This window comes from Oryzias melastigma, linkage group LG6 (assembly GCF_002922805.2).
Source record: "Oryzias melastigma strain HK-1 linkage group LG6, ASM292280v2, whole genome shotgun sequence".
NCBI classification, from domain to species: domain Eukaryota; kingdom Metazoa; phylum Chordata; class Actinopteri; order Beloniformes; family Adrianichthyidae; genus Oryzias; species Oryzias melastigma.
In genome coordinates this window covers 11,507,150-11,523,428 of record NC_050517.1, presented here as the reverse complement: position 1 = coordinate 11,523,428, position 16,279 = coordinate 11,507,150, and the positions used below count along the sequence as shown (strand labels likewise).

The window sequence follows — 16,279 nt, the reverse complement described above, 5'->3', positions numbered from 1 at the left end:
CTCTGTTTTAGTTTTAGAAAGTTATATTTAAAAGAAAATGTTTTTTTTCTATCATTATTCCTGACACAACACCACCCATAACACCAGATTTGCTTTATCGAGATGATCCTGTGTGACAATGGAAGTCTTTTATTTTGACAGGAAGTCTTGTAAACCTCGTTAAAAGTCATAAACTGTTTCATTTTAGAGGGGAAAAAAATAATTTTCTCTTATAGTTAGTCTTATGCAAAAAATTATTAGTTTTATTTATATTTCTCATAGAAATAAGAATAACATAAAAACAAAGTCTTATTCTTCTAAAGGTTGTGTGGCCCCTACTATGTGGTTAGTAAGAAATCTACACAAATGGCTCCTTAGTGTTAAAGGTTGCAGACCTCTGGTATAGATGTTAGCAGGGAGGGCATCCGTGTGACACCAGATTGATGTTATCGGCCGATCATTGGTCTGTGGGATCTACCAATCCTATTCTTTTACAGCAGAAATAATAACTACATTAAATTAATAACTACATTTTTAAAACTTTAAAACCAAACTTTTTAACATAATTCTGAACTAGATATATAGGATTAACTGCATGAATGCTATAAGATGAATTTGGCAGCTGAAGATGCTGAAATTGATTGTTAAAAACACATAAGTTTATAGCTGAAATAACTTAAAGCAAATAGCTGAAAACGCTGAAGCTGATAGCCAGCTCAAATCCTAGCTGATTGACAAATTAGACAAAAAACTTAGGTTAGCCAAAACAGTTAGCATGTAGTTGAAATATTAGCTAAACTCCAAACAAGCCTAAGAACCTAAAAAGCCTAAATTACCAAAAACAGCTGGTGTGTAAATATTGGCCTAACTCCAAAATAGTCAAAAAAACAAAAAAAAAGACCTAAATTAGCCAAAACTGTTAGTATGTTGCTGAAATATTAGCAAAACTCCAAAACAACCCCCAAAAAGGCTAAATTAGCCAAAATTAACAACTAACAAGTTTGCTAAACTCCAAAATAGCCTAAAAAATCTTAGTAAATGCTCAATCTTAGATAACTTTCAATATTTTACTCTCCATAAAAATATATTTTGTTAGAAATAAGTTCAACATCGGGTCATTAATATCAATAAAATAAAATGATCTCAAGGGCCGGATAGAATTCCCCCGAGGGCCGGATCCGGCCCCGGGCCTTGACTCTCACAGGTGTGTTCTAGAACGTATTTCACAGACGTAACACTTGCAGATTTTCCTTTTCTGGACCATGTGAGACTCATCCGGGTGTGGAAACTTACATAACGCCCCCCATAGCAACACAAATTATAAGCAGAACAAAAATAAGTTCCTCCCACTAACCAAAGTTTTTAACACCATGATTTATTCCCTGTAAAATATCACTTATTGACTTCAAATGATTAGAAAACATTAATTATTAATTACCCTTTGAGAATCTGACTTTTAATGGATGCGTCTTAAGCTGCCGTGTCTCTCAAAGCCAGGACGATCTGTAACAATCCTTGTGATTTCACTGAGATGTGAATTTCCCGCCTGCAGATTCTTCCAGCTCTCTATACAATCGAGCTGAAACACGGAGGGTTCACATGGAAAGTGAAGAAGAAGGAGAAGCACTTCATGGAGCTCCACAGAGAGCTCAGGACGTACAAGACCTTCGTCAAGCTGAAGCTGCATCCCCACAGGTAACCCCTGACCTCCACGGTCGGTCGTCTGACGGCGCCCCACCCCGTCCTCAGAGCGCGTTCTGTGTCTGCAGTCACTCTGTGAGGAAGACCACGGTGCCAAAGAGCGAGGCCACACAGATCCCCGACCTCCCCAAGGGAGGAGAGGAGGAGGGCAGAGGAGACACCATTTCCAGCCGCAAGGTTCGTCTGCTGTGGAGGGTTTGGTTGGATCTCATGAGCTTGGTGATGCATTGTGTATTTGAATCATTCTGTGTTTTTCAGAAACAACTTGAAGATTACTTGAATAAACTGCTGAAGATGCAGAAGTACAGGAACTACCATGCTACTGTAAGAATGTGCTCTCAAACCTGAACATGTTAAGTTTGTCATCAGAACTCAAAACAATGTTCCTGCAGAAGAATATTGTGAAGATGTGAGAAGTAGACGATCATGACATGATAATGGAGCTGTTGTGATAAATGCTGCCAGAAACGGAGGGAAAAACATTCATCTGTTCACGTAAAGATGGCATTTCTCATTCAGGATAAGATAGATCTCTCAGAGAAAGCTTTAAGGCAAGAGTGTCAAACTCAATCACACAAGAGGCCAAAATCCAAAACACACCTGAGGTCACAGGCAGAACAGGATAAACATTTATCGAACACTCTAAAACTACATTTGAAAACTTTGAAACGTAACCTTTTTAACATAATTATGAACTAGATATATAACATTACCTGTGATAATGCTAGTGTGAATGCTGTAAGCTGAATTTGGTTGCTAAAAACGCTAAAGCTGATAGCTCAAAACGCTGAAGTTAAAGATGAAGTTAATAGCTAAAAAAGGCTGAAGTTAGTATCTGAAAAGGCTAAAATTGATCCCTGAAAACGCTGAAGCTGATAGCTAGCTAAAATATTAGCTAAATTTAGCCAAAAAAAAACTACAAGAAAAAAAAACTCAGGTCAGCCACAATAGCTAGCATGTAGCTGAAAAAATAGCTAAACTTGAAAATATCCTAAAAAATTTGATAAATGCCAAAATGGTCCAAAAAGCTAGGAGAATGCCAATTTTAAAACTGTAAAACCATAACTTTTAACATAATCATGAATAATAAAAAGGCAGGAATATTATTCCAGAATAAATCAATTTAAACCTTAAATAACTTTCAGTATTTTACTCTCCATAAAAATATATTTTGTCAAATTTATACAAGTTAGAAATAAGTAAAGGATAACATTTGGTCATTAATAACAATAAAATAAAATGATCTGGAGGGCTGGATAGAATTATCTGGAGGGCCGGATCCGGCCCCTGGGCCTTGACTTTGACACATGCTCTGAAGCATCCTCAACGTCACGTCACTCCAGTTTTCTAAAGGTGCTCTGCACAAACTGCATGGCAGACGAAAATGAATGAAGTGGAGCAGCATCTCTGTTTTCCAGATTTCTAAAAGAAACTAACTGATTTTCGTAATAATTTCTTAAACTCAGAGATAATTATTCTTGATTTTACTTTCCCCTGTTAAACTCGACCTACATAAACGTAACTTTTTTCAGTTTGTCTGTTTTCTTAAAAAATGCAAATTTACAATAAATGTTGAATCGTGATTATAAGTCATGTTTCGTTCTTCAGATTTTACTATTTTTTGTAACCTGAAATCTCGGATGTTTTGTCTGTTTTATGTCCTTTCATCACACATATTTGTATGTGAATCCATTCAAGAAAAATACCAAGAATTCGTATTTGAAGAGAAAAATTCTAGTCACTGAACTACATTTTCTCAAACTAAGATTATTTTGCAATTGAGAAACTATATAGATACGATCTTTGTGTTTTTACTGTCCTAAGATTCTGTTTTTTTAATGTATTTTGGGCAGAGCTTCCACAAAACTGCTTCAATACTGATTAGAATTTATTTTCTATTCCGATGTATTAATTCTTTTTTATCCTTCCTATTTTCATGTCACCTGTGCAAAGAATAGAACAATTCACACACTAAAGTCAGATCTATGTGATTGTTGGGTGATGAATTTAGATTTAACCAACTTTTAGCATACTCGTGCCGGTTATCTGTGATAGTTTAAAATATTTACTTTCAATATTTTATTGATTAAGATGAGAAAAGTGGAGGTGGTTGGTTTCAAGTTTTTATTTTGTCTGTCAGATGGAGTTCATGGAAGTGAGTCAGCTGTCCTTCATTCATGACCTCGGACCAAAAGGCTTGTAAGAACCAAATGTTTCTCTCTCAAGGATTTCCAATCATTCTTTTGTGTTCTGGATGTGTTCTTGTAGAAACGGTACCGCTTGTCTTTCAGAGAAGGAATGGTGTCCAAACGCTCCGGAGGTCATCGGATCCCCGGGTTAAACTGCTGCGGCCACAGCAAGATGTGCTACCGCTGGTCCAAACGGTCAGTCGGCCCTGGTGGATGGGTTCTGTAGAACTGCTCCTTCGGTAGACGTCACTGAGGTTCTGGAATCTTGCTCGTGGTTCTGAATCAAGATCCTGCTGACTCACTATGAACATGAAACTTGATGCATAATTTGCATTTCTGCCTTTTTTAGCTAAAGTTTTTTGCATAAGAAGATATTAATGTACTATGAAGGTCTAAAACGTTTGTGATTCAACAAATTAAAAATAAATTTAAAAATGAATTATTCAGTCTATAAAGCTTGTAAATTTCAAAAAGAGCCACATACTTCTTTGAAATTCACCTTATTTTTTGTAATCTATACATTCAGGATAAAAAGTACAACAGTCAAACAGTTTTAGAGACATTATACCAAAAAACTCCCAAATGACGGAGTATTACTTTCATGTCTCTCAACCTTCATGACTGTACACCCTGCTGTGTTTGCTAGAACTGTAATATTACTGTGTAACCTGTGAGAAACCCCAACGTTTGGTTGTGTGTGCAGCTGGCTGGTGGTGAAGGACTCGTTCCTGCTCTACATGAAGCCAGACACTGGTGCCATCTCCTTTGTGATGCTGTTTGACAAGGAGTTCAGCATCAATGTGGACTCCAAAAGCACTGAAACCAAACATGGCGTTCGCGTCGACAGCCTGTCCAGGTTTGAGCTTCCACAGAAGGTTTCAGCAGAATCTCCAGGTTCTTAGCGGCTGAGTTGTTGACCTGGACGTTTGTGTGCAGGTCATTGGTGCTGAAGTTCAGCAACTACAGACACGCCCGCTGGTGGGGTCAGTCTCTGGAAAAGTTTGCGCACGACCACGGCTCCGCCTTCCTGAAGGACCACCGCTACGGGTCTTTTGCCAGAGTGGAGGACGACGTCCCGGCTAAATGGTAGAGTGGAATATCGCGTTAGTTAGCATGTTACCATGGCAGCCACTCAGAGAGGTTTTCAGGCTGGAAAAGGTCATTAAAACCGTTTTATATCATCATCATCACTGTCATACAAAGCCTTAAAGAACCCTGAATGTGAACGTTGAGGCAGCATGTTGACTCAAAATACGTTATCCGTTTGTTTCCAGCAGGTTTCATTAGAGAGACAAACTATTAAAAATCTTTGCTTAATTGAGCTGTTTTCCAAAATCATCAAACAAAATTATTAATCAACTTTCTGCCTTGTTACCACATGAGCATGATTCCATTAATGCATCCATTAATGTGTCAAAGTCGAGGCCCAAGGGCCGGATCCGGCCCTCCGGGTAATTCTATCCGGCCCTCCAGATCACTTTATTTTATAGTTATTAATGACCCGATGTTATCTTGTTCTTATTTCTAACTTGTATAATTTAGACAAAATATATTTTTATGGAGAGTAAAATATTGAAAGTTATTGAAGGTTTTAATTGATTTATTCTAGAATAATATTCCTGTTTATTATTCATAATTATGTTAAAAAGTTACAGTTTTAAAGTTTTAAAATTGGTATTCTGTTAGCTTTTTGGACATTCACTAAGATTTTTTAGGCTTATTTGGAGTTTATCAAATTCTTTAGTTACACATCAGCTGTTCATGCTAATTTAGGATTTTTTTTTTTTACATTTTTTAGGATATTTTCTAGTTTAGCTTTTTTCTCAGCTAGCTGTTTTGGCTAACCTAAGTTTTTTTGTTTGTTTTTTTTTTTTTAATTGTTTAGGCTAATTTGGCATTTGGGTCCCTGTGTCCCTCAAGTACAGGGTTGTGTCAGGAAGGGCATCCGGCGTAAAAACTCTGACAAATCACTGATGCGAAACAGTGGGTAATGTTACGCTGTGGAGACCCCGAAAGGGATAATCCGAAAGTGAACTACTACTACTACAGGCTAATTTGGCATTTAGCTGATATTTTAGCTGGCTATCAGGTTCAGCGTTTTCATCTATCAATTTCAGCATCTTCAGCTATCAGCACTATCATCTTCAGTAGCTTAATTCAGCTTCCAGCATTCACACTAGCATTATCACAGGTAATGCTATATATCTAGTTCATAATCATCTTAAATAATTGCTGTTTTAAAGTTTTAAAATGTAGTTTTAGAGTTTTCTATAAATGTGTATCTGACCTAAGGTGTGTTTTTGTATTTTGGCCCCCAGTGTGATTGAGTTGGACACCTCTGATTTACAACATTTGGAGTTAGGGAAAAGAAAATAAAGCAGAAAAGTGCATGAATACATTCTGATTTAAGCAAGAAATACCTTTATTACATAAAACTAGAATTTTCTAGGATCAAATCTTGCATTTATTTATTTTTTTTGCTTGTATCTGGTTAAGTATCTGCTCATTTTTAAAGACATTTCTGACTTTGTTTCTAACACACTTGGCATTTGACCTACTTTGCATCCTAGTTGTGGCAGAAACTGGTTTGCAAATGTGTTTTGCATGATTACATGCATGGACGTCTCTATTTTTAGGTAGGTTCATCTATAAACAGCAGCCAGTAGCAAACAGGAAAAGGTTTGCTCCACAGACTATGACAAAGATGAATAACTTAAAGAAATCCTCAACATTCACATTTTTGATCATGGAAGGATTTCACCAGAGCAACACAAAACCACACAAATGGAGCACAACTTGACTGTAGACCACTTCCTGTTGATAGATGACTTGTTATTGGGGAAAGACAAATTTGAGTTCAATAAAATTAATGTAAACTTTAATTTGGTCTATTTTTGATGGTTCAGGTCTATTACATTACAAAAGCTTGAAATAATCCTCAAAACAGACCTGACTTTGTGGCACAAAAGTTGTCATAAAGAGATGTTTCCCTCTGAAAGACGCTGAAGAAACAGAAGTGTAGACAGGAGCAGGTCCAGCTGGCACCGTGAGCCAGCCTGCAGGTGAGCGTGTAATCTACCTGTTCATCTATCCCTGTGAGGACCGTGATGGGGTGTAGACGTTTTAGAACGGGGACATTTATGCAGAAGGGCTCAGACGGCGGTGGGAGTGATCCCGTTAGATCGATGGGTTTGATGTCTGTGTCACTGAAGGTGCTCAGAAAGCAGCTAATGAGTGTGTCTCGCTGGAGTAACCTGACACAAAGACGGGGAAAGTGAGACTCGCCGCCTCATCACCTGTTCTCCTGCTGGGGAACCCTATACTGTCTGTGGGACAGGCCGAGTGTGGACTGCTGGAAGTACGGCGTTATGATTCAGTAGGAGAGCTGGAGACCAAACCTGAACATCAGATCATATAGAGACAGCTTTAACCCTTTAACACCGGAGATCCAGTGTTTATGTTCTTTGTTTTACTGTAATTCTTTAATTGTTCAAACGATCAACATAAGTCCAGTAGATTTTGAAGGGGACAAGCGGTTATAAACAGTGCAGTTGAGAAAACTTGTGATGCAAAACATCATCATCATCATCATCTTTATTTATAAAGCGCTTTAACACAATTTTAAGATTGAAACAAAGCGCTGAACATTAAAAACTAAAAAGTATAATAAAACAAATGTAATAAAATAAGTGAATAAAGATAAAAACAACATAATAAAAGGTAAGAACATGATAAAAGAAAACACAGAAGGTAAAAAACATACAATAAAATTTGAAAGTAAAATCAGAGCAACATCTCATACGTGAATAAAAGCCTGGCTATAAAAATGAGTGTTCAGTCTAGTTTTAAAAATGGACAGGGAAAAAGGAAGGAAAAAGAAATGAAACCCAGCTCTATCACAACAACAAATGAGCATCAAACTATATAAACTGTATAAAAATATATTTTATGGAGAGTAAAATATTGAAAGTTATTTTTGGTTTAAGCTGATTTATAATAATAATAATATTCCTTTTTCATTATTTAATGTTTATTATTTTATTGTTTAATGTTTTTATGTTAAGTTATGGTTTTAAAGTTTTTTTCAGCTACATGCTAGCAGTTTTTATAGTTGTTTTTTAGGCTAATTTGGCATTTAGCTAATATTTTAGCTGGCTATCAGCTTCAGCGTTTTCAGCTATCAACACTAGTTTGTTCAGCTACCAGCACTAGCATCTTCAGTTTCCAAATTCAGCTTACTGCATTCACACTAACATTATCACAGGTAATGCTAATATCTAGTTCATAATTATGTTAAAAAGTTATGGCTTTAAAGTTTTAAAAATGTAGTGTTCAATAAATGTTAAACCTGTTCAGCCCGTGACCTCAGGTGTGTTTGAATTTTGAGTTTCACACCGCTGCCTTAAACGTATCGGGCAAAGACATGGAGGAAACTGGAAGTTTGTTATTGACCTACATGTTGGGTGAAGGCTGCAGTTTTGCTCATATTGTCTCATTTTCAATGTCACCTGAATCCCGTCTCTGCTCCTACAGGTATGTAAACGGGAAAACGTACATGGAAGATGTGGCTGATGCTCTGGAAGAGGCCAAAGAGGAGATCTTCATCACGGACTGGTGGTGAGTTTTTAGGTTTTCTCCTTCACCTCAGAAGGGTGTTCGCTGTAGAGTTCAGCGGGTGCAGCGGGCAGGCATCCCTGCAGGAGGTGTTCTGGTCAGACGGATCAGTTACTGACTGACGTTCAGTCCAGTCACAGGTTCAGGCTATCATTACACTCAGGACACAAATATCAATACTGCGAGGAAGAACTATGTCTGTGATTTACAGCATCCGTCCCAATAAAATCACTCAATTTGATGTTATTTTACGGACCAAAAGCAATCCTATATTTAAGAGCAGTGTTGAGTTTTATGGAAAAAAACTAAGTTTGGTCCTACTGAATTAGGAGATGGCAGTAAAGGAAAAGCTGCAAATAACCCTGTAAAACCCAAAGAAATGACAGAATATTTCTAATTATTTTAGAACAAAACTGTTTTTTACTTTTTGATCAGGTCCACAAGAACAATTCTGCAGTATCTTTGATGAGATATAGATAGCATCAATTATGAACAGTTGACTGATTAGATGAGTTTTTGCTCACATCTATGATACTGACAGTGTTCAGGAAAAAAAAAAAAGTGTTTACGCACCATCTCAAACTTAATCCACACATTTTAATCATGCAATAGTGAAGCTATGTTATTAAGAATTAATAATTAATTAATTAACAAGTAGTTATTTAAAATGAATAACAATATATTACGTTTTCTCACCATAAAGTTTGGAAAATTAATAAAATAAATTTCCCGCTAAAAGTTTTTTTTAGATTTCAATGGGGGCAGCCATTGTGAAATGAGCAGGTGAAGCCCTTCTACTGCCTCTAGTGGAAGGATGAGGAACTACAGTGCAGAAAACATGATCCATCAAATAGGATGGGTTATAATTAAAGTTTTAATCCTGCTAATGTGATTGGGGTCTCAGAAGTGCATGTATCAAATATCAAAGGGGTTTATAGATGGGTGTTAAACATGCGGTCCAGTCGAGAAGAGAAAAATATATAAGGATGTCGGGAAAAAAAGCAAGTTTCTGGCCCGTTCCTGTGGTGAGTTGTGACCATAGACTGTATATAAAAATAACATTTTTACAAGTTACATTTTTAACATTTTTCTATTTTTACAGTCAATGGTTGTGATCTTTTAAGAAATGACAGCAATGCACAATTCAGCCACTAGGGGAGCAAAGGAAATAAATACCAGCACAATACGAGATCAAGAATAAAAATTCAATGATAAGTGATTAAGCTACCAGGTTGGTTAAAGCACTTTTTTCATCTGAGGAAAAAAACGAAACAAAGACAAAGCTACAGACAATAAGTTGACCAGAGGTTGTTTTACTGTCATGTAATTGGCCCCGCCCACTTTAGGTCAGACAGGTTAAATGTGGCCCCTGAACCAAAATGAGTTTGACACTCCTGCTTTATAGAGTCAAGAAACTTCTGTTAGAAGGTTAACAGTAATAAAGAGAAAGGAAAATATCATGAAACAAAGGGAGGAAAACAGCAAAACCTCATCAGATGAAAGAAGTCAATGAGTTCAGCAGCATACATGTGAAAGTGTTAGATCTTTTAAAAGGAAACACAAAAATGTAAGTAAACATTTGTGAACATTTGTGGTCCTTCGCTCAGGTTGAGTCCAGAGATCTTCCTGAAGAGGCCGGTCGTTGAAGGGAACCGATGGCGTCTCGACTGCATCCTGAAGCGCAAAGCGGTGAGCAGGAAACCCGCATTTGAGAATATTATTATTTTAGAAGCCTGGAGGACTAGGACTCGTTAGTCCAACACAGAAAAAATGTGAGACTTTTCACATGTTTGGACAGTGGACATAAAAGGTTGGAAAAAATATTCTCAAAGAAACAGCTACAGGAACATTTGCTGAAATGAAAGAAATCCGAGTCACTGTTGCTGATTTTACAAATATCTGATGACTCGGCATTAAACACAAGCATGACTCGGGAAAATGACTTCTCTGTAACTGATATTAGACAGTGGTTGACAAAAGCGCTGCCACAAATGATTATTTTAATAGTCGACTAATCACAGATTATTTTTTTTGATTAGTCGACTGATCAGGTCATGCGCAAAATGGATGTAAAGCACATCTTAACCATCATTAGATTTAAACTAAATAAAAACTAGATATCTAGCATTACCTGTGATAATTCTATGTGAATGCTGTAAGATGAATTTGGCCACTGAAGATGCTGAAATTGATAGCTAAAAATGCTGAAGCTGATAGTCAGCTAAAATATTAGTTAAATGCCAAATTAGCCTAAAAACTGAAAAGATCCTAAATTAGCCAAAACAGCTAGCATGTAGCTGAAATATTAGCTTAACTCCAAATTAGCCTAAAAAACTGAAAACAACCTTAATAAATGCTAAAAAAAAAGTCCAAAAACCTAACAGAATGTCATTATAAATTTCAACTTTACTACAGTCTGACTCCATATAATATAAAGTAACGACTAATCGACTATTAAGTAAGGGATAATACCCGACGAAGTGTGCGTTATGAGAAATTAACGCACGACGCGGAGGCCTAAACCGTCCGACGCGAAGCGGAGGACGGTTGCCTCCGTGAAGTGCGTTAATTTCTCATAATGCACTCTTCGGAGGGTATTATCCCGCTTATACCATGGTCTTTACAAAATAAATAAACATTTAATCAATATTTAGTACTTTATTCTTGTTATTTCTTTGGTTTAGCTCATTTTTTTCACAAAAAAGCGGACTATTTGATCATCCGTGATGCGGTTTGTTGTCACGGTGACATGGAACACGGCATGAAGCCGGAAGCCGTTACAGACCTCAGCTGCAGCGGTAAAGTGTCGCTGTTTTGAAAGAAAGACCCGGACAAATTAGGATATTTTTCTTCTTTTTCTGACGTTAATCCTTCAGTGAGCAGCTAGAACATATTCAGCTTCTGTCTGTGTTTCATTTCACGGCAGGTTCGTTCTTCTGAGCTGCTCTAAAATGAGAAACTCCCTCTTGTGGTGAAACAGAAGACTACACCTTTCATGTCGAGTGGTGTTTTATTAGAAGGAGAATAACCAATTTGTCAATATTAATTTACCTTACAAAGTGAGAGGAATATAAATGCTGGTCGCTACAATAAGTTGAATAAAGCATCAGTTCAGAGAGAAAGTTCATCCATTACTGCTTGTTTTGTCCAGACGATGAAGGAAAAATGTGTTTTAAAGAAGCCTGCGCAGTGATATCGAACGTTTGGTCTGTATGACCGGAACTTCTTTTTTAGGTGTGCGTTATTACTGTGCATTATCACTTTTTAATGCACACCCAGCAGCCAATCAGAATCGAGTATTCACCCAGACCATGGTATAAATAAGATTATTTTAATAGTCGATTAGCCAAATATTAGGAATGCCTCGTATTCTTCATCTATTCAGCTGATGGATCGTCTGAAACTCATCAGAAAGTTCTCTAGTTTATTCCTACTCTGATTAGTTCTACAAAGGAAATATTTCGAGGTATTTTCAAAGTATTGTTGCGCTGTTTCAGGAACAAGGAGTGCGGATCTTCGTGATGCTGTACAAAGAGGTGGAGCTGGCTCTGGGCATCAACTCAGGATACAGCAAGAGAACTCTACAGCAGCTTCACCCCAACATCAAGGTGAGCTTCAGGTCCAGATGTGAAGCAGGCCACGCCCCTGCTGGGGTTTTCCTGACGGCGCTCTTGCTGATGGCTCACCAGGTGATGCGGCACCCTGACCACGTCTCCTCCTCCGTCTACTTGTGGGCCCATCACGAGAAGATCATCGTCATCGACCAGTCGGTGGCGTTTGTGGGCGGGATCGACCTGGCGTACGGACGGTGGGACGACAGGGAACACCGGTTGACGGACATTGGAAGTGTGACACTCACGCAGGTGAATCACCTCTAAAGTTTTATTTTTAACTATGGCTGTGAATGTTGACGTGTTAACACATGCGATTAATAAATCATGATTGATGCGATAATATTGATTAAAACCCTCAGGTGTCCTGCTGAGCAGATCAGCGTGATAAAACTCCGTCTAAAATAAACGTTACGATTTTTTATTTTCTGTGATTTACATTTTATTAACTTAAAGAGATAATATGGTATTGATTTGTAGTTTTTGGACAAAGGCGATCTTTTGTTTTAATAAATAAGGTGGAGAATGAAAATCAATCTGACGACTGTAATGGACCAGCAGCAGAGCACCCTCTATGAGGGGCGGAGCCAAACGGAGCTGTCTATTAGAAATCCAAAGAGGGAAACAACCTTTATTTTATTTTAGGATGAGGACAAATATGGATCTTCCACAATAACGAGCACCGGCGTTGTGTAAAAATTGTGGAAACTCTGCGGTTTTTCGTGAAAGTCCCGCCCACCGACACCGCGGGAGGTGAGCCGCTCAGAATGGACAGACACGCCTCCATCTGGGAAGATTCCAGTCGAGCCGACCTGAAATCATCAACTGGATCAAAATTCTCCCCAAAAAATATTTTATTATTTCTCACAAACGCAATAAAAAAAATTCTGAGGAAAAAATGAAAAAGCTGAAAAATAAAAATCCAGGAAAAATGTCAAATAGACCGCAGTGAGAAAGTCTTATTTAGTCTGGATTTTTTTGTATTTTCATTCAAAAATATGTTGATTAGTTTGTTGGCAAATTTTGTTCTAGTTGTTTTTATAAAATTACAACAAAAACTTTAATTCTATGTTGTTAAACATTTGTTGGGGTTTCCACAGCAAAATGAATCCCATTTGTCCAGATGGAATTTTCTGTTTTTTCATGATTTTATGTCCAGTGTGTGAAAAAAACATGGAAAAATGACCAAATAAAGGTAGTGTCACATAGGAGAGGTTCTGCTGATTAAAATTATGCCAAATAAGCAGCAGGTAGTCTTTCAAATTGAAAATACAAACTGAGTTTTAGACCCTAGATTCCAAAGAGTTAAAAATAACCGTTCTAAATGTACAATTTTTGTTAGTAATTTCATATTATGATTATTTACAATTAGTTGCTGGCAAATATTCTAACAAAAAAAATAATAATATATTGCAATAAAGTTTTTTGAGATTTGCGATTAATTAGTTACATTTTTTAATTGATTTTTAGCTTATTTCCTTTTTCTTTAGATGTAATTTAAAGTTTGAGAAAAGTTCCCTGAAGCTCTAAAATCTTAACATTATTGATTAAGTTCTTCCAACCAGTGGAGGATTACGAACATCAGAAAAGAATCATTCATCCTCTCAACACCATGAGCACAGACTAAGCTCAGAGCTTACCACATCACTGAAGCGTCTGATGTTGTGCTGTCAGACTGAAGCTGCAGGTTCCTCTGAGGCTGCTCCAGCCAACGGCAGGGACGTCATTTCCAAAAGCAACGGGAACACGGCATTCACGGTGATGGACTCGGGGGACCAGCCCAAGCTGAAGGGCAAGAAGAAGAGGAGCAGGTTCAGCATCCGGAAACGGCTTCACCTGACCCACCACGAGAGCGACAGTGACAGCGAGCCCGAGGAGAATGAGAGTGAGGAAGCTTTTCACCTTAACCACACATTGATACATGTAATATGCAACTGCTAGAAGCTACAATAACCTCAGGAGGGATATAGTACTACTAATGTGGGCTGAAACATGTTCAGTGGTTAGATTTTCTGAGGTGTGAGGCCGGGATACCCTGATTGGTCGACTAATCGACGACTACTTGACTGTAAAAATAGTTGACGACAAATTTAACAGTCGATTAGTTGTTACTTTATATCATATGAAGTCAGAGTGTAGTAAAGTTGAAAGTTATATTAACATTCTGTTAGCTTTTTGGACTATTTAGAGATTTATTAAACTTTTTTAGGCTATTTTGGAGCTTAGCTAATATTTCAGCTACATGCTAGCTGTTTTGGCTAATTTTGGATCTTTTCAGTTTATTAGGCTAATTTGAAGTTTAGCTAATATTTTAGCTGCATGCTAGCTGTATTGGCTAATTAAGAGGTTTTTTTCAGTTTTTTGAGGCTAATTTGGCCTTTAGCATTTAGATGGCTATCAGCTTTAGCGTTTCAAGCTATCAGCTTCAGTGTTAGCTATCAGCTCTAGCATCTTCAACGGCCAAATTCAGCTTACAGCATTGACACTAGCATTATCACAGGTAATTCTTGTGTGAATATATCTAGTTTTTAGTTAGTTTAAATCTAATGATGGTTAAGATGTGTGCTTTACATGCAGTTTGCACATGACCTGATTAGTCGACTAATCTGAAAAAATAATTGGTGACTAGTGGAATTTTAAAATAATCGTTTGTGGCAGCACTACTGTGAAGTCTGGTTCAGGTAGGGCGGACTCTCTCCTCACTTAGTGACCACAGACCTCCTCCATGGTGGTCCTGCTCAGCCTGGTCTGAGCATGGCTCCCGCAGGCCCCACTTTGGGCCCTCTAGACTGTATTAGACTAGAGAGCCCTGGTCACATGATTCTGTGGAGAATTTCTGTCACGGTCAGAGCGGCTCCCTTCTGTCTTCATGTGGTTAAACGTCCAGGTCGAGCTCAGATGTGTGAGCGTGCGTTTTACAACTGCTCTGGAAGACTGTTTCTTTGGTAGGAAACTCAACAATATTTACTTTTTTTACTTATCGAGTAACTCTACCATCAAAAATGTATCCTGCAGCTCATTCTTTACCTCCATGGACTCACAAACGTTTGATTTCTCAAATAGTTTCTGACTTCCAAAGATGTGATGCAGAGTTTTTTTTTTCTTCATTGTAAATGTGTGTTCTAGGAAGCACCTCCGTGCGAAGTCTGAACACAGGAGTTGGAGAGCTGTCCGGGAATACCCGCTTCTGGCATGGGAAAGACTACTGCAACTTTGTGCACAAGGACTGGGTTCAGCTGGACAAACCGTTTGATGGTACGCTGCCTCTGCAGGGAGACCTTCACGTCTGCACCTCCAATCCCCCCCCCACCCGTATTTATGTTTCTGTGGCTTTAGACTTTATAGACCGGCACACGACCCCCAGAATGCCGTGGCACGACATCGCCTCAGTGGTTCATGGGAAGGCGGCTCGGGATGTGGCGCGACACTTCATCCAACGCTGGAACTTCAACAAGGTGATGAGACGTGTGAGCTGGAGGAGGAAGCTTATAGGAGGGTGACTGTGATGGGGTTTGGAAGTAGGAGTGGTTTTTACAAATATGTTAATTGAGATCTGCTGTTCTGTTCGTGTTAGCAGCTTTCAAAAGCAGAGTTGTTTCAAAATGTTTTCTCTGTTCACCAGCTTGTAAAGCCAAAGTACCGAGCTCTGTCGTATCCATTCCTGCTGCCCAAGTCTCACAGCACAGCTGGGGAGCTGCGATACAAAGTTCCCGGCTGCGTGTCAGCAAAAGTCCAGGTTGGTTGGCTCTTTTTGTCTTTAACAACTCGGTGAATTAATTCTAAATGTTCCTTTTTGAATGAAGACTGCAGCAAAGGTGGAGCTGCAGACAGACCAGAGCTCTGGGTTTGTGCGTTAACTGAAACTGCTGTGAGGAGGATGAGAGCCAGGAAGCGCTCAGACTGGTCAAACCACCAAAAAGTGAACTTGTTCTTTGAATGTTCTCAGCTCTAAAAGTAGGTCATAGTCGGTGACTTCCTGAAACAAACTCTTTAGTTTGGAGCAGAAAAAATGACAGAACGGTGATTGAGGGAGAATCTGATGGAGATGATGGCAGAGAGCTGGGTGTGCATTTCTACAGGCAACTCATCACTTGACTTTATTCCTTCAGCTGCACCTTTTTAAAAAGTTGTTGAGGTGGGCGGAGCAAACTCAACTACATATGGTGATATGGTCGTCCCACTTTT

General features: G+C 38.3%; 2 protein-coding genes across 7 annotated transcripts in view; both read left to right on the top strand.

The window, feature by feature from the left end:
• The window catches only part of mon2 (MON2 homolog, regulator of endosome-to-Golgi trafficking), a 448,157-nt gene that overhangs the window by 188,020 nt on the left and 243,858 nt on the right, over positions 1 to 16,279 (top strand). The gene's annotated exons all lie outside the window — the stretch shown is intronic.
• Positions 1 to 16,279, top strand: part of pld1b (phospholipase D1b) — a 57,425-nt gene that overhangs the window by 33,865 nt on the left and 7,281 nt on the right. For all 3 annotated transcript variants that reach the window (XM_024282109.2, XM_024282110.2, XM_024282111.2), the window contains exons 4-18: positions 1,532 to 1,674; positions 1,749 to 1,857; positions 1,939 to 2,004; positions 3,821 to 3,879; positions 3,972 to 4,064; positions 4,573 to 4,725; positions 4,806 to 4,955; positions 8,403 to 8,486; positions 10,091 to 10,172; positions 11,981 to 12,091; positions 12,173 to 12,346; positions 13,769 to 13,979; positions 15,221 to 15,349; positions 15,431 to 15,549; positions 15,717 to 15,830. In XM_024282109.2, coding sequence (XP_024137877.1) covers positions 1,532 to 1,674; positions 1,749 to 1,857; positions 1,939 to 2,004; positions 3,821 to 3,879; positions 3,972 to 4,064; positions 4,573 to 4,725; positions 4,806 to 4,955; positions 8,403 to 8,486; positions 10,091 to 10,172; positions 11,981 to 12,091; positions 12,173 to 12,346; positions 13,769 to 13,979; positions 15,221 to 15,349; positions 15,431 to 15,549; positions 15,717 to 15,830 — 1,797 coding nt within the window. The remainder of the gene's footprint in view (positions 1 to 1,531; positions 1,675 to 1,748; positions 1,858 to 1,938; positions 2,005 to 3,820; positions 3,880 to 3,971; positions 4,065 to 4,572; positions 4,726 to 4,805; positions 4,956 to 8,402; positions 8,487 to 10,090; positions 10,173 to 11,980; positions 12,092 to 12,172; positions 12,347 to 13,768; positions 13,980 to 15,220; positions 15,350 to 15,430; positions 15,550 to 15,716; positions 15,831 to 16,279) is intronic.